The 14,944-nt window shown below is 40.2% G+C and overlaps 1 protein-coding gene across 2 annotated transcripts in view; it reads right to left on the reverse strand.

The window, feature by feature from the left end:
• Positions 1 to 14,944, reverse strand: part of Bmpr1a (bone morphogenetic protein receptor type 1A) — a 117,177-nt gene that overhangs the window by 23,169 nt on the left and 79,064 nt on the right. For both annotated transcript variants that reach the window (XM_036199825.1, XM_036199826.1), the window contains exons 4-7: positions 12,792 to 12,954; positions 10,543 to 10,645; positions 3,375 to 3,471; positions 3,108 to 3,207 (exon numbers count right to left, since the gene is read on the reverse strand). In XM_036199825.1, the coding sequence (XP_036055718.1) occupies positions 3,108 to 3,207; positions 3,375 to 3,471; positions 10,543 to 10,645; positions 12,792 to 12,954 (463 nt within the window). The remainder of the gene's footprint in view (positions 1 to 3,107; positions 3,208 to 3,374; positions 3,472 to 10,542; positions 10,646 to 12,791; positions 12,955 to 14,944) is intronic.

Consider the following 14,944-nt stretch of genomic DNA (forward strand, 5'->3'; position numbering starts at 1 on the left):
GCATAGCTTCTGCTCTCATGCCTCCATGTCCACTAAGCTTAAGTGCAATCCAATCCGCCATTTTTCTTATCCATGCATATTTCTTGTTTGTTTTTTGAGCGAGCCATGCATAGTTCTATTTGAAGTATTTTAATCTAATTCCCTCGGGTTTCATTTGGGTCTTTTAAGTCCTCCTTCCATGTTTCTGTTTAAATTACTGTACCACCCCCTGGATGCTGAACCTGTTATAGAGTTGAGGATGACCTCAAACTCCTAATCTGCCTGTTTCCAGCCCTTGAGTATGGGAATAATAGATGTATTCTTACAAATATTATTATTGTGTTATTTTTCCCAGAACCAAACTGAAAACAGCATGAACCTTCAAAGGTTTGTTTTTGTTTTTAAAGACAGGTTCTCAGTATACAGACCAGCTGGCCTTGAACTCAGAGACTCATCTACCTCAGCCTTGTGAGTGCTGGAACTAGAGTGTGCCCCACCAAGTCCAGTCAGGGTTTTTTGGTTTTTTTTGTTTGTTTGTTTTTGTTTATTTGTTTTTTTTTAAGGTGGGACCAGAGCCACATTTACTTCAGGACTAATTAATTATTCTCTGTCCCTGAATCAAGGCCTATGGTTTAACTAAGACTGATGGCTTCCTAGTCTCAAAGATAATGATTAACAGAGACTATTCCCAGCTTTCTGTGACCACCAACACTACTTCCTCCAGGCATATCAGATATTCTTCTCAGCCTTGAGTAGTTTTTCATATAAACATGCTGAATACTGGACGGCGTCATCTACAGAACTCAAGTCTTCCTGTGAGGCTTTCTATTGTTTGACCATGCAAAGACATGCTGCATTTGCTTAACTATGTAAAGATGTGTTGTATTTGTTTAATTATACAAAGATGTGTTGCTGTTTTATCTTGCCTACCTAAGGCACCTGATTTGTCTAATGAAAAGCTGACCCGCCAATAGTCAGGGAGGAGTTATAGACAAAATTCCTGGGCAGGGAGAAATAAGTAGAGGAGGAATTTAGGCTTGAGAAATGAGAAAGAAAAGGAGACAACAGGGAGACACCAGGGGCCGTCAGACATGGAGGAAGCAGGAAAGTAGGACATACAGAATGAAAGGAAAGCAGATTCTCACCTACAATTTTCTGGTCAAAGAATACCTATGCTCGCTCTGTGTCATGAAGCCAACCGCTCTTCAGGCAGGAGCACAGGCAATCTTAATGCTTAGTCCTTTGTTTCCGTTTCTAGGGGTCAGTGTTCACTAAGAGATTCACAGGGCTCACTGGTACATGCTTAGTCTGCACAGACCATCTCATCTAACGCCAAACAGTATGGTCTTTTCTCCCAGGCTGCACAGGTTTCCCTAAGAATCCTGTCGGGTTTATAAGATGCAGGTGTGGCTGATAAGCCAAGGTGATTAAGTTGGTATTTAAATGTTCACCTTATCTCTTTTTTTCAATATCATGGCTCACTCTATAGTTGATAAACTGTGGTTATTTGGGGGGGGGGGGGAGTATCTGTTTGTTTTCAGAATAAATCTGTGTTTGTTTTGAAACAGGATCTCATTCTGTAGCCCAGGCTGGCCTAGAACTATGTAGTTCAGGCTGATTTGCTCAATCTGCTATTTTTATCTAAACAAATAAACAAACAAACGAAAAAAACTGTAAAATTTGAGGGGCTAGGGTTTTGACACTGTCTGAAAAACTACAGTGGAGAGTGACTGGAAAAAGTTAACTGATGTCTACCTATGGCATGCACACACACGCGCATGCATGCAGTCTTGTTTCATTTCATCGGGCTATATGGCAGATGAAAATACCTCAAATTTTGTAATTTTCATATTATACTTCATATTCTGTGTTTGTTTGTTTGTTTGTTTTCTTGACAGAGTTTCTCTGTGTAACAGCTCTGGCTGTCCTGGAACTCAGAGATCCACCTGCCTCTGCCTCCCCAGTGCTGGGATTAAAGGCGTGTGCCACCACATCAAGCAAAGAATATTCTTGTTATTTTTTTTTTAAAGGAGTCATAGAGCTGAGAATGAAGGGGTACATCTTTAATTCTAACACTTGAGAGGCAAAGGCAGATGGATCTCCATAAGTTCCAGACCAACCTGGTCTACACAGCAAGTTCAAAGCCAGCCATCAGGAGACTGTTACAAAAAACAAAACCTCCAGAAAGCCATGTACATTTCTTTAAAAATTGTATCGATGTTTGTCTCTTCTGTGCTGAATTGCCCCTTTCGGGTCATAGCTCTTTTTACAGTGTACAGCAATCACTCGCAGTGGACGCGAGCTGCCAACAGTTCTCCTTCTAGTCCAGTAGCTGTCTCCTCTCCACCCTCTTGCAGGTTCCTTTGCTACACACTTCTGTTTTATGCAGCTAACTCCACTTTTACATTGTATTTACCACTACCTTGCTTGTTTTCAAGTTGAGGTAGACTCAGGAAGATTTTTCAAACTATGCATATGAATATATAGTTCTAATTTGATCTGGTTCAAATTTATTTCAGTGTAGGAAATAGTCCCAATTTAATTTTTTTATATAGCAACCTAGAATCAAATCTACTTACTGAATTATCGCTTCCTCTTTTAAAAAAATTTTATTTATACCACATTGCTGCAGATAGAACCCAAGCCCTCCTGTCTGTTAGGCAAGTGTTCTACCACTGAGCTACACCCTAGCCCCCTTCCTCCAGGTTCTTAAATTTGAAAGCTTCATTATACTGTGAAATTCTTTATATACAGATTTATTTAGGGACTTACTAACCTGTTTCACAGATAATTCCCCAAATTTTTGAATGAGACAGTTACCTAGGAATCTGCTTTAAAAATTCAGACATAACAAAGCTCACTATTCTACAAACAAGAAAGCCATGAGTATTCTTGAACATAAAAGAATGAAGTAGTATCCAAAAAAATTAACTGAAGTTCATCTTTCCTTCTAGGAAAGTCATAACACAGTTGAAAAGTTGTAACCAGAGAATATAAATTAATGATTTCTGAATTGCACACAACTGTCAGTGTTTTTTACCTGTTAGCTTAGAAACAAAACAAAGAAAAAACAATTGCCAATATAGACTAATTAACAAGATATTTTATATAAAACAGTATGTCCTTACTTGTAACAAAAGCAGCTGGAGAAGATGATCATAGCGATTATGCAGACAGCCATGGAAGTGAGCACAACCAGCCATCGAATGCTGCCATCAAAGAATGGACCTGAAAATGGAAGTCAGCAATGAAGCAAGTGTAGTATTTTTCTGCGGATTCTTACAAAGAGGGAGAGAATGACTTACAGCACTGAATTCTGGGTAGCTCAGTTATTGTTAAAGACAAAGAAAAGAAGTCAGAGAGAATCATGCCTAGACTTTTCTGGGCTGACCTACCTATAACCACAGGGGGCAGTGTAGGCTGCAGATACTGGTTGCACAAATTGGTCCAACAACATTCTATTGTCCTGTGTAGCTGTGCTTTTGGTGAATCCTTTAAGAAAAGTAATAGTAAAATTAAAGGACTTGACATATTAAATTGAGTATGGATAGCTTTAGTATTGGTAAATATACTTTATAATTCAGTCAGAGAAAAGAATCTCCAAACCTTACATTAAAAAAAAATTAGCCAGGCATGGTGGCTCATACCCTTAAATCTAGCACTTGGGAACTCAGGAGGCAGGTGGATCTCTGTGAGTTTGGGGCCAGCCTGATCTACAAATCGAGTTCCGGGACTGTCAGGGCTGTTACACAGAGAAACCCTGTCTTGAAAAGCAAAACAACAAAAATCTTACTGAAAATTTTTCTTGTGTGAAAATAAGATTGTTAGACCATTTTCCTTAAGATCATATAGGTGGATAAAGATACTAGATTATAAATTATAAAGGAACAAAGATTTTTAGTAATTTTTACCTTTAAAAAATGTTGGAATGTTTAAGTTACCATTCAGCTAACTGCTTTTAATTTTAAAAAGTAATTATTTGCTAGAAAACATAGTATTTTATTGGAATCATAAACTTGTCTGAGAAATACAATCACATTAGTAATAAGATTTAGGTGAGATTAAGATCTGACTACAAAGCAGAGGGTATTCTCATCAACTTGGGATAGGGTGCTGGCTAAGGGAGGTGGTTATGGACACCAACCAGGTAGAAAGTATGTCCTAAACATCAGAAAACAAGTGCAAAGTCTCCAGTCATGGAAGCAGATGTCAGGAATACATGTTGACATTCCAGTGCTGTCCGGGTGAAATGCCACTCTGAACCACAATAGGAATAGAAAGAGCCTGTCCATTATTATGAAGGTAGCAAGAATGTAAGCAGAAATTAACCATGTTATTCTTAAATATCAGATGGTCAGAGGGAAATGCCTCAGTATAGTCAGGTGTTGCTTTTAAAAAGGTGACAAGAGTCTATGGCTTGAAATCCCATCTGGGAAGACAGTCAACGACATTCAGAAATTTAAAAAAAAAAAAAAATTTTTTTTTTAGAAATTTCCAAATGAATAAATTCTACATTTTAACTGATTTTAAGATATTCTTTTGCTTTGAAGTTATCATAAAGAGAAGAGATATGATAGGATTCATACTGCAAACTGTGAAATTATCCTATATCTAGAGAAAATTAGCATGAAGGAAAGAATGATTGCATAACCGAAGGTGAATCAATGAAGTGCCAAGCACTGAGTCCCAGGAAGGCAGAAGGTGGATCGCTTTGCAGAAGATAAAGTGAATGTCAACACAGAAAGACATCTCTGACGATCCTAGGTGAAAGATTCTAAGCCATAGACTACTGCCCACTAATCGCACATAATGGAAGATGAAGACCAATCTTCAATTCCTCTTTTGTCTGTCTTCTCTATCAAGGACGACTACCAGAAGAAAAGCAGACTGCATCAATGTTCCAAAGCCATGAGGTCACAGCTTCTAAGTGGGGCGTGAGGAAGAGGGGACACTTCTAAGCATGACACAGCAAAGACAGGTCTAACTTGTGAGATTCTGCACAGTGAGTGGGAAACTAGACAGTCATACATTGTATGACTTCATTTAAGGGAAGGAGAGATTTTTCCCAACAGACAGAAGGCAGCATGGTATAATAAAAATAAATATGAAAGAATCAGCATAAATTCTACCTAGCTTTGCTAGTTACTCACTTTATAACCTTAAACCTGGAAATCACTGGATTAAACAGTTTTGCCTTACAGAATAACAAGGAGGCAACAAGAGGGAACGTACCAAATTCATTACAAACTAAATATAAGTAGAAAATATTCAATAAATTGATTTCTTCCTCTGGTGAATATGACATGAATTCCAGGCAAGAGTCTTAAATAAGTAAAAAAACAAAAACAAAAACAAACAAAAAAAACCCCTTGGGCAGCCAGTCTTTCAAGAGCCGATGAGCTGTTACCACAAATAAGCAACCAGCAGTAGACACATGTAAGAACCATCCTTCTTACACAGGTTAAGGATACATCAGGTTAAAACTAAAAAAGGCAGTATCTAGATTTCGGAATGGGTGACACATCTTTGTCTTCCCTACACTCCTCCCCATTCCCCATTTTCCACCCAACTCACTTTACCATGTGTAGACTAAGGCAGCGAATAAAAATCTTATAGGAGAGAAGGGAGGGGAGCCTGGAGATATGCCTCAGCAGTAAAGACCACTGGATGCTCTTCCAAGGACTCCGGTTCAATTCCTAGTACCGACATGGTGGTTCACAACCATCTGTAACTCCAGTTCCAGAGGATCTGACATCCTCTTCTGGCCACCTTGGGCACCAGGCATGTATACAGTGCACAGACATACATGCAGGCAAAACACCTCTACACATAAAAAATAAATAAAGTAACTAAAATCCCAGAGAATAATGTATTTGGCAGTTATAAAATGGAAGAGTCTGGCTTAAGTAAACGCTGTATGTTTGGGCAGAAGAGAGTACTCAGAACGCACTGAAGCCGAGTGACAGGAACAGGGTGAAGGTTCTGAAGACAATTCCTCACACAAATGACCAGACAAGGGCACAGAACCATCCTAGTCGCGGTGAGGTAGCAAGAACATGAAGTATGGAGTAACTAATCCTTTACTCATGCTTTCACCTATTCCTAGCACTGAAAAGACGTCAAGAGTAAGATCAAGAGGCTAGGCCCCTGAGGATCAGGAGGAGTTCATGATAGTGACTGTGTTGTTTTATGACATATAGTGACAGTTTTATGTCTTATGTCAACCTCACACAAGCTAAGGTCATCTGAGAGAAGAGAACCTCAAGTAAGAAAATTCTCCAGGCTGGGCGGTGGCGGCACATGCCTTTAATCCCAGCACTCGGGAGGCAGAGGCAGAGGCAGGCGGATCTCTTTGAGTTCGAGGCCAGCCTGGTCTACAGAGCGAGATCCAGGACAGGTGCCAAAGCTGCACAGAAAAACCCTAACCTGGAAAAAAAGAAAGAAAAAAAAAATTCTCCATAAGCCTGTGCTGAAGGCAAGCCTGTAAGGGCATTTCCTTAATTAGTGACTGATGAAGCAGGGCCCAGCCCATGGTGGGTGGTGTCATCCCTGGGCTGGTGGTCCTGGGTTCATAAGAAAGCAGGCTGAGCAAACCAGGGGAAGCAAGCCAGTAAGCAGCACCTTTCCATGGTCTCTGCATCAGCTCCTGCCTCCAGGTTCCTGTCCTGGCTTCCTACGATGAACTACAATGTGGAAATGTAAGCCAAATAAACCCTTTTCTCCCCAGCTTGCTAGAAAAGTACTTGTTAAACTCCTTAAGTAAGATTTACTTTTCAGGTGTGTTTTCCCTCCCTCCCTCCCTCCCTCCCTCCCTCCCTTCCTTCCTTCCTCCCTGCCCTCCTAGAACTTACAATATAGAACAGGCTGGCTTCAAACTCACAGATATCTTGTCTCCTGAGTGCTGGGATTAATGGCATGTGCCACCAAACCCAGCTTAAGTAAAAATTAAAAAATCATATACACTCCCATATTTTAGAATGACAGCTAAAAGTTTTCACCATAAATTTACACACAACCACGAATGTATTAATACGTCATTCTTTGGTCTATGAAATAGAAAATAAACATAGCAATTTGATACCAATTGTCCTTTTTATTTTCTTTCTCGAGACAGGATCTCACTATGTAACCCTGGAGGGCCTCAAACTCACAGAGATACACCTGTCTCTGCCTAAGTGCTGGGATTAAAGGTGGGTGCCACCACTTCCAGATAATTACCATACTTTAAACATATAAATGCTTCTTTTAACAACTATAATTTTTTAAAGAATTTATTTATTATGTATACAGTTCTGCCTGCATGCCAGAAGAGGGCACCAGATCTCATTATAGATGGTTGTGAGCCACCATGTGGCTGCTGGGAATTGAACTCAGGACCTCTGGAAGAGCAGCCAGTGCTCTTAACTTCTGAGCTGTATCTTTCCAGCCCTAACAACTAGAAATTTTATACAGGAACTCATATTTCCCTTCAACATTTCCCACATTAATTATGCATCAACATATTTTTAACAAGTAATTCACCACATCAAAGTAAGTATATTTAAATTTTATTTGACTATTTTTATACATTAAGGCTAATTTACTATTGCTATATCACAATTACAGGAAGGCCTTTACTATAACATTAACATAAGAAAATGCATTTCTTGACAGGGTAGACAGGGTTTAAAAACTTGGCACTCAATTCCTTTGATATAATGACGCATCGCTATAATGACAGTTTTTAGCATTAACTTCATTACTATTTTTCTTGCCTTCCCCCGGTTTTGGACCAGGAGTAAAATACTGATAAAGAAACCAGTTAGTTAGATCAGCATTCCATTATTCTGTAAGTTCTTCCAAAGCATGTATTTAAAATATCAAAGTGCTAAAAATTACTTTTGATAATTAGTAATTTAATTTAAAGCAACAGGTTAGAAAAACAAATAGCCAAGCTTGACAACCTGAGTTAGATGCCTGATACCCACACGGTGGAAGGAGACACAGATTCAACACGTGTCCTCTGATTTCAACATATAAGCTATGGAGCACACTCTCTAAACTAATTAATAAATGCAGACACCAAACAAAAAACCTGACAGCCACCTAACACGCCCACATATTTGATATCCCCATGTTCCTTTCATTAGTGATTTCATGTCAAAGCACAGTACTGTGTAGAATTTTCAGATTCTGACGTCCCAGGTCTAGGATTTGTTAACTAGAACGGTCATTGTGAAAGGGAAGAAGAAAAGGGGCTTGAGAAGCTCTGTTATGAAGAGTACTTAACAAAGAAACTAATCAAGTGTAGCATCTTAACACTATATGTCCAAGATACTACTGTGTGATAGTTTGTGCATACCTAGGGATGTGACACACCTGATATGCTCACGATGTGGTAAACGGTAAAGTTGACTTACTATGTCGCTTCACTGATAGAAAATTTCACCATTCTTAAGAGGAAGCACATGAGTTTGGACAGATAGTTAGGCTTGAGAACTAATTTATACTAAGTTTGAATCAACTTGGTCTAGAAGTCGATAAGATACTTGTTACTACTGTTTTAGCTCAGAGCAGTAAACCAAAAGTGGTTTTAAAAGGCATATAGGTTTGAGAACATGTTGAGGGCATACAACTGGAAGAAACAAATCCTCTCAGATCTTAATGTTACAATCTGACACAGGCAAATACAGGATAAGCAACAAAACCATTGCATCCCCATCTCTTGTATCAAAGGACCAGTATCACTAGTGAAGCGTGGAGGAGGTGTGGCATGGAGGCAGAGTGAGTCAAAGACACGAGGGTTTGGCTGGCCAAGTTCAATGTCTGGAGACTACAGCACAACTGCCAAAGCACATGGGCTGCATCCAGAAAGAGAGAACCGATTATAGGAGGCACAGATGACACTGTGAGCTCTTGTTTGTCAAGGATGAGAAGATGTGTGGAGGAAGTAGTATGGAAACAACTCTGCTCGCATGCTAAAAGGCTCTGACTATAAAGAGAGATCAGGTCTGTTTGTACAACCAGAGAGGCAGAGACAGGAAGAATCTCAGCCACTTGACCAGTGACTTGAGTATAAACCTAACATTGAGTTTTCTATGAAACCCGCCAGTTCTGAAGAGGACTAATTTGTGGTGGTATTGTGTTCCCTGAAATATTGTGTGTTCCCCGAAATATACATTTCTGGGGTCAGAGAACAGACAGCCACTAGAACAGAGCCAGAAATGGTGGCTAGAAAATGGGAAGAGTAAGCCATAACAGAAGTTGGGCGGTGGTGGTACACACCTTTAATCCCAGCACTTGGGAGGCAGAGCTAGCCAGATCTCTGGGTTCAAGGACACTTTAGAAACAACTGAGCATGGTGACCCACGCCTTTAATCCCAGGGAGTGGGGGCAGAAAGAAAAAAAGTATATAAGGCGTGAGGACCAGGAACTAAAGAGGAAAAAGCATGTAGTTAGTTTAAGCTTTGGAGCAACACAGTTCAGCTGAGATTCATGTGGAGGACTCAGAAGCTTCCAGCCTGAGGAAACAAGATCACCTGAGGAACTAGCAAGGTGAGATAGCTGTGGCTTGTTCTGCTTCTCTGATCTTCCAGCATTCACCCCAATAACTGACCTCGGGTTTTTGTTCTTATTAATAAGAACGCTTTAAGATTCATGTTACACTAATTTACTGACAGAGCTGACATACATACTGTTCTATACAGAGCTGTTTTTCAGAAACACTGGCAGGATCTCTTAAGAAATTCACACATAACAACTTAAACAAACTGAAGGAATCCTCTCTGCTGCTGCTCTTGTGAAGTAGCCGCACAGAAACCTTGCATTAGTTCTTCTACTTCTGTGATCAAACTCCATGACCAAAGCAACTTTACAGAGTGATAGTTCATCTGGGTTAGTGGGTGTGGAGAGTTGAGAGTTAGGAAAGGCACAGCACCTGGAGCACAAGCTAAGGGCCACATCTCAAATGGCAAGCAGACAGCAGAGAGATGAGGTTTTATACTCCCTTTTGTTTTCTAAGACAGGGTTAGGGTTCCTCTGTGTAATCCTGGCTGTCCTGGAACTCACTCTGTAGACCAGGCTGGCCTCAAACTCACAGAGATGAGGTTTTATACTCTTAAAGCCTGCCTCCAATGACATGCTTTCTTCAATAAGGTCACATGCTCTATGCCCTCCCAAACAGTACAGACAACTGGGGATCAAGTATTCAAATGCCTGAGACTATGGAGGACACTTTATTCAAATCACCACATACCGAAACAAGGATTTAATATTGCTGTCTTGGGGGAAAAAGGTTACTATCCATTGTCTTACAGTCTTTTCAGTAAACCTTACAGTCCAGAAATAAATGTGACTATCATTTTTTGCATTATCCACCATCTGTGATGATTAAAAACTTTCTTAAAGTAAAGCAATCTGGAACTTCAATTAGTAAGATCCTATTACTTAACAAGCCAGGCTTTCTTCAGCAAATCTGTTTTTGTGAGCACACAGTACTGTGAGGAGCTGTCCACTTCTAGGAGACTCAATGCTGCCCACGAAGTTCTACCCTTCTTTATTTCATGGTTACAAATTAGATCTCACCTTGCACTGAAAATCAGAGCCTTCATATTTCATACACCCAGATGCTAATGTGGTTTCTCCCTGATCATCTTCTTCTATAATGGCAAAGCAATGCCCATTAGTTCTACAATAGAGAGAGAAAAAACAATTTTATGTTAGAAAGAACAGAGCATGGTGGTACACTTCTGGGACACTAGTATTCAGGAGGCTAAAGCAGGATGATGCTGCATTTATTTCAGGTCACCCTGAGCTAAACAGAGAAACTTGGTCCGATAAAGAAGGCAAGAGCAGTGGTGGCACATGCCTTTAATCCCAGCACTCGGGAGGCAGAGCCAGAAGGATCTCTGTGAGTTTGAGGCCAGCCTGGGCTACCAAGTGAGTCACAGGAAATGCCAAAAAGCTACACAGAGAAACCCTGTCTCGGGGGGAGGGGGGGAGGGGGGGAGGCAAGAGATGGCGCAGTGTTAAGGACACTGTCACCAAGCCTGAAGACCTGAGTTTCATCTCCAGCACCCAAATTGTGGAAGGAAAAAACTGATTCTGGCAAGCTGATGTGTGCACACATGTACAACACACATACACACCAAATAAATAAACATAAAAATTTAAAAAGACATACAAAAGAACTGATGATACATGAATTGAATATGGCCTTCAGTAACTTGTTTTTTCATATTAGATTGCATTCTCACATGATTTATTAGCAAAGTCAATTTAGATTTAAGCTAGATCAAAAAGGTACTAGGCTTGAGCTTAGGCCTAAAGGGCCAATGAGAACTCGATGTCAAGTGGGAAAGGAGTTCTACTAAGTAAATGCCCCATGTGTGATGTAACTACTCTGCTAGTCACACTCATGATCACGTGATAAGAGAGGAAAACATGCTTCTCTGTAAAGTCAGTAGACCCTAAAGACACAGCCAAGTATAGGAAGAACAGAGGAGTAAGATTCTGAAAGATACTTTGTAGTGAAGGTGATCGGAAAGCAGAGAGACAGTCTGAAGAGTTTCATTTCAAAGAAATTTACATAAACATATTAATGTCAGTGTCCTTGAGTTTTTCCCTTAGCAAATGTAGGAAGGATAAATAATATAATTTCACAGACCAAGTTCTAGGTATTGTATCTAGTCTATTCAAAGAACACAGAATGTTAGGAAACTACAAAACTTGGCTTTCGTTATTACTTCTACAACAACAAAAAAATAATTAATTGACTGATGAGATTGAATTGCAGTTCTTTGTTTTTGTTTTTGTTTTTTTTTTTTGGAGGGGGTGGTGTTCAGAAAGTCAATTCTTCAATGTGCCCCAAGATATGGACTATAGGACAACCAAGCATGCATAAGTGCCTGCTGTCTATACTGACAATCTGGGCTCCATTCTTGAACCCACACAGTAGAAGGAGAGAAGAGACTACTGCAAGTTGTCTTTGATTTCTTCATGTTCATTTACACACATATCGTGCACACACACAATACATACATGTTTAAAAAATATGAACTCAAGTTAAATGACCATCCGTAAGTGGACTGAATGGTTAACATAAAACTAAGCAGGATATGAAAAGTCATATAAAGCAGATGTGGACTAGAAGCCACAGAGAAATAACAAAACTATCACAACACCATTCTTGTCCATCTATGCAGTACTGCAAGTGGCTAAGGAGAGTGAGTAAACCTTTTGTTTCCTTTTTGGTAATCTAGAAAACAGTCAACATTTTCTATAATGAGCACCATTAAACTCATGATTAAAAGGTCAGGAAAGAAAGGAAAAATAAGCTAGATGTAGTGGCACATGCCTTTAATCCCAGTATTAGGTAGGTAGATGCAGGCGGGTCTCCTTGAGTTCAAGGCCAGCCTGATCTACATAGTGAATTCCAGGATAGCCAGGTCTATGTAAAGAGACCATGTTTCAAAATTCAAAACAAATAAGCCAGGAGGTGGTGATGCACACCTGTAATCCCAGCACTCAGGAGGCAGAAGCAGGTGGATCTCTGGGAGTTCAAGGCCAGCCTGGTCTACAAAGCAAGTTCCAGGACAGCCTCCAAAACTACAGAGAAACCCTGTCTCGAAAAACAAAAACAAAAACAAAAATAAATAAGATGTATCATGATATAACTAATGATCATCAATTGTTTAATGATAGATAACAATATTTCTATATTCAAGCCAAGAATCCTTCCTTTCTTTGGAAAGCTACCATATATAAAGGGGAAAACAAACCTTATCTGAGTGTACTTTTCATCCCTGACTCTAAGGACTGAAGCAAATACTTACATGCATGTGTTATTAACAGCATCATCTGGGCAGTGTCCCGAGCAATAGCACTTTAAGAAAGGCAAGGTATCCTCTGGTGCTAAAGTCACTCCATTTTCTGGCTTCTTTTGGTCCAAGTCTGATTTCATACCAGTGCCATGGAGCATACTGTCTAGATTCTGCCCTGTATTAAAAAACGAAATTTGTAAACAATCATTCTTGGAAAGTTGTTTAATTACAGTCTTCTATGAAGCGAGTTTCTGAGTTTTCTTATCATAATAAATGCAGTTAATACATCTTAAAATAAATTTCATCTAACACCAATTTACAAACTACTGTATATAGCACTACCAGATAAGGCAGGATGTATGGAGATGGCCAACAAACAGATGACAAAAGGTCCATGGTTCCAAGACAGAGCAGAGAAACCCTCTCCCTAAAGGTAGCTGGCTAAGAGCTAAGTACTGGGAAACACTCTTGAGAATGTTAATTTCAGGACAGATCCCTACTCTGAGTGTCCTTTAGTGTTTTCTTTCAATGAGCTAACTATGTGAAACAGTCAACTGGCCGACCCCCTGGTGCCTGGTTGCCGGGTGAGTGAGGAGCGGTCAATGAGCAGCCCTTTCTCTCACAACTAGCAGTGCTGTCACTGTGACAGCGGCGGTTTTGAACACTCCAGGGATTCCTGAGGACACTCCACACCAGCTGCAGGGGCCACCGGAACCATTGCTACTGCTGAAGTTACAACCCAGCTTCAGGAGGTCTCATCCTCACAACCGCTCCAGACTCCTTTACCATGGAGGTATTCATAAAGGACTTAGAAAAAGAAAAAGAAAAAAGCTAGCCCTAAGTTTTGAAGCAAAAACAAAATGAAGAGCTAGGAGGCTGCTAAGAGCTCTGCAGTGGCCATGGGGGGCAGACTACTGAGACTCTGAAGGACTGCAGACATGGTGAGGTGGTGAGAAAGCATGGAAAGATAAGACAGGGATCCCAGATAGCTGCAGAGTTCCAGAAAGCTTCCAAGAGTTAAGACCCAAGGGATCTGACGCCTTAAGCTAGAAGTCTGCAATATTAGCTGCTGAGGACTAGTTTTCAAGGCCCAGAGCATGCTCTGATCTGAGTACCGAGAGCAGGAAGCCTCTAATTTTCAAAGTCTGGAATCCGAAGTGTCCTTTGAAAATCTGACCCAGAAGTCTATGACACTAAAAAGTACAGAGCTGCCAACACTGAGGAATCTGCCCCTCCCATATTTGTGATACCCATGTAATGGGTTCTCCAGCCTGCTGTGTGTGTGTGTGTGTGTGTGTGTGTGTGTGTGTGTGTGTGTGTGTGAGTGTGACAGTTACAATTTCCTATGGGAAGAGGTTTCAGGAAAGGCTGAGAATATTTCCAATGATTGGGGGGGGGGGGGGGGATTCCATCTCTGATTTTTTGGTTCAAAAACCTATAAATAGATTTTTTTTTTAAATTCTTTTTAAATGCTTCTATGAAAAGGGAGTTCTCTAAGCACCTTGAAGGGAAGTCTAATTGCCTAAGTAAGGAATTGTGAAAACATGAAACAAATCCTTTCATCCCAGGGTATTTGGTTTGAATCCAGACCATGTTACCAGAAAGTAAAAGTTGCTGAGGACTTGTGCATAAAATCAGGACCTTGCGGGTTGGGGATTTAGCTCAGTGGTAGAGCTCTTGCCTAGCAAGCGCAAGGCCCTGGGTTCGATCCTCAGCTCCACGTTAAAAAAAAAAAAACAAAAAGAAAAAAGAAAAATCAGGACCTAGCATTATGGCCTCGTGACAGACAGGTAACAACATATATGGCACTGAATTTTTCAGGCAAAACCACTTCCAAAAGGAAGAATGGGAGAGCCAAAACGATTAGAGAAGTATGGATTCACTATAAAAATGAAGTGGTTCAGTACTATAAACTCAACTTTAAATTAACAATACTGATAAACTACTAAAATGAGAAAAATAACACATATATACACACTGACAGCAAGAAAGCAGAATATAAGAGCTAGAGATTCCATAACTTGAATTTTATTTTATTTTTAATTTTTTGCTTGTCTGTTTGCTTTTCAGGATAGTATTTCTCTATGTAGCCCTGGCTGTCCTAGAAGTCACTCTGTAGACCAAGCTGGCCTCTAAGTCAGGGATCTGCTGCCTCTGCTTCCCCA

Source organism: Onychomys torridus, chromosome 9 (assembly GCF_903995425.1).
Source record: "Onychomys torridus chromosome 9, mOncTor1.1, whole genome shotgun sequence".
NCBI lineage: Eukaryota > Metazoa > Chordata > Mammalia > Rodentia > Cricetidae > Onychomys > Onychomys torridus.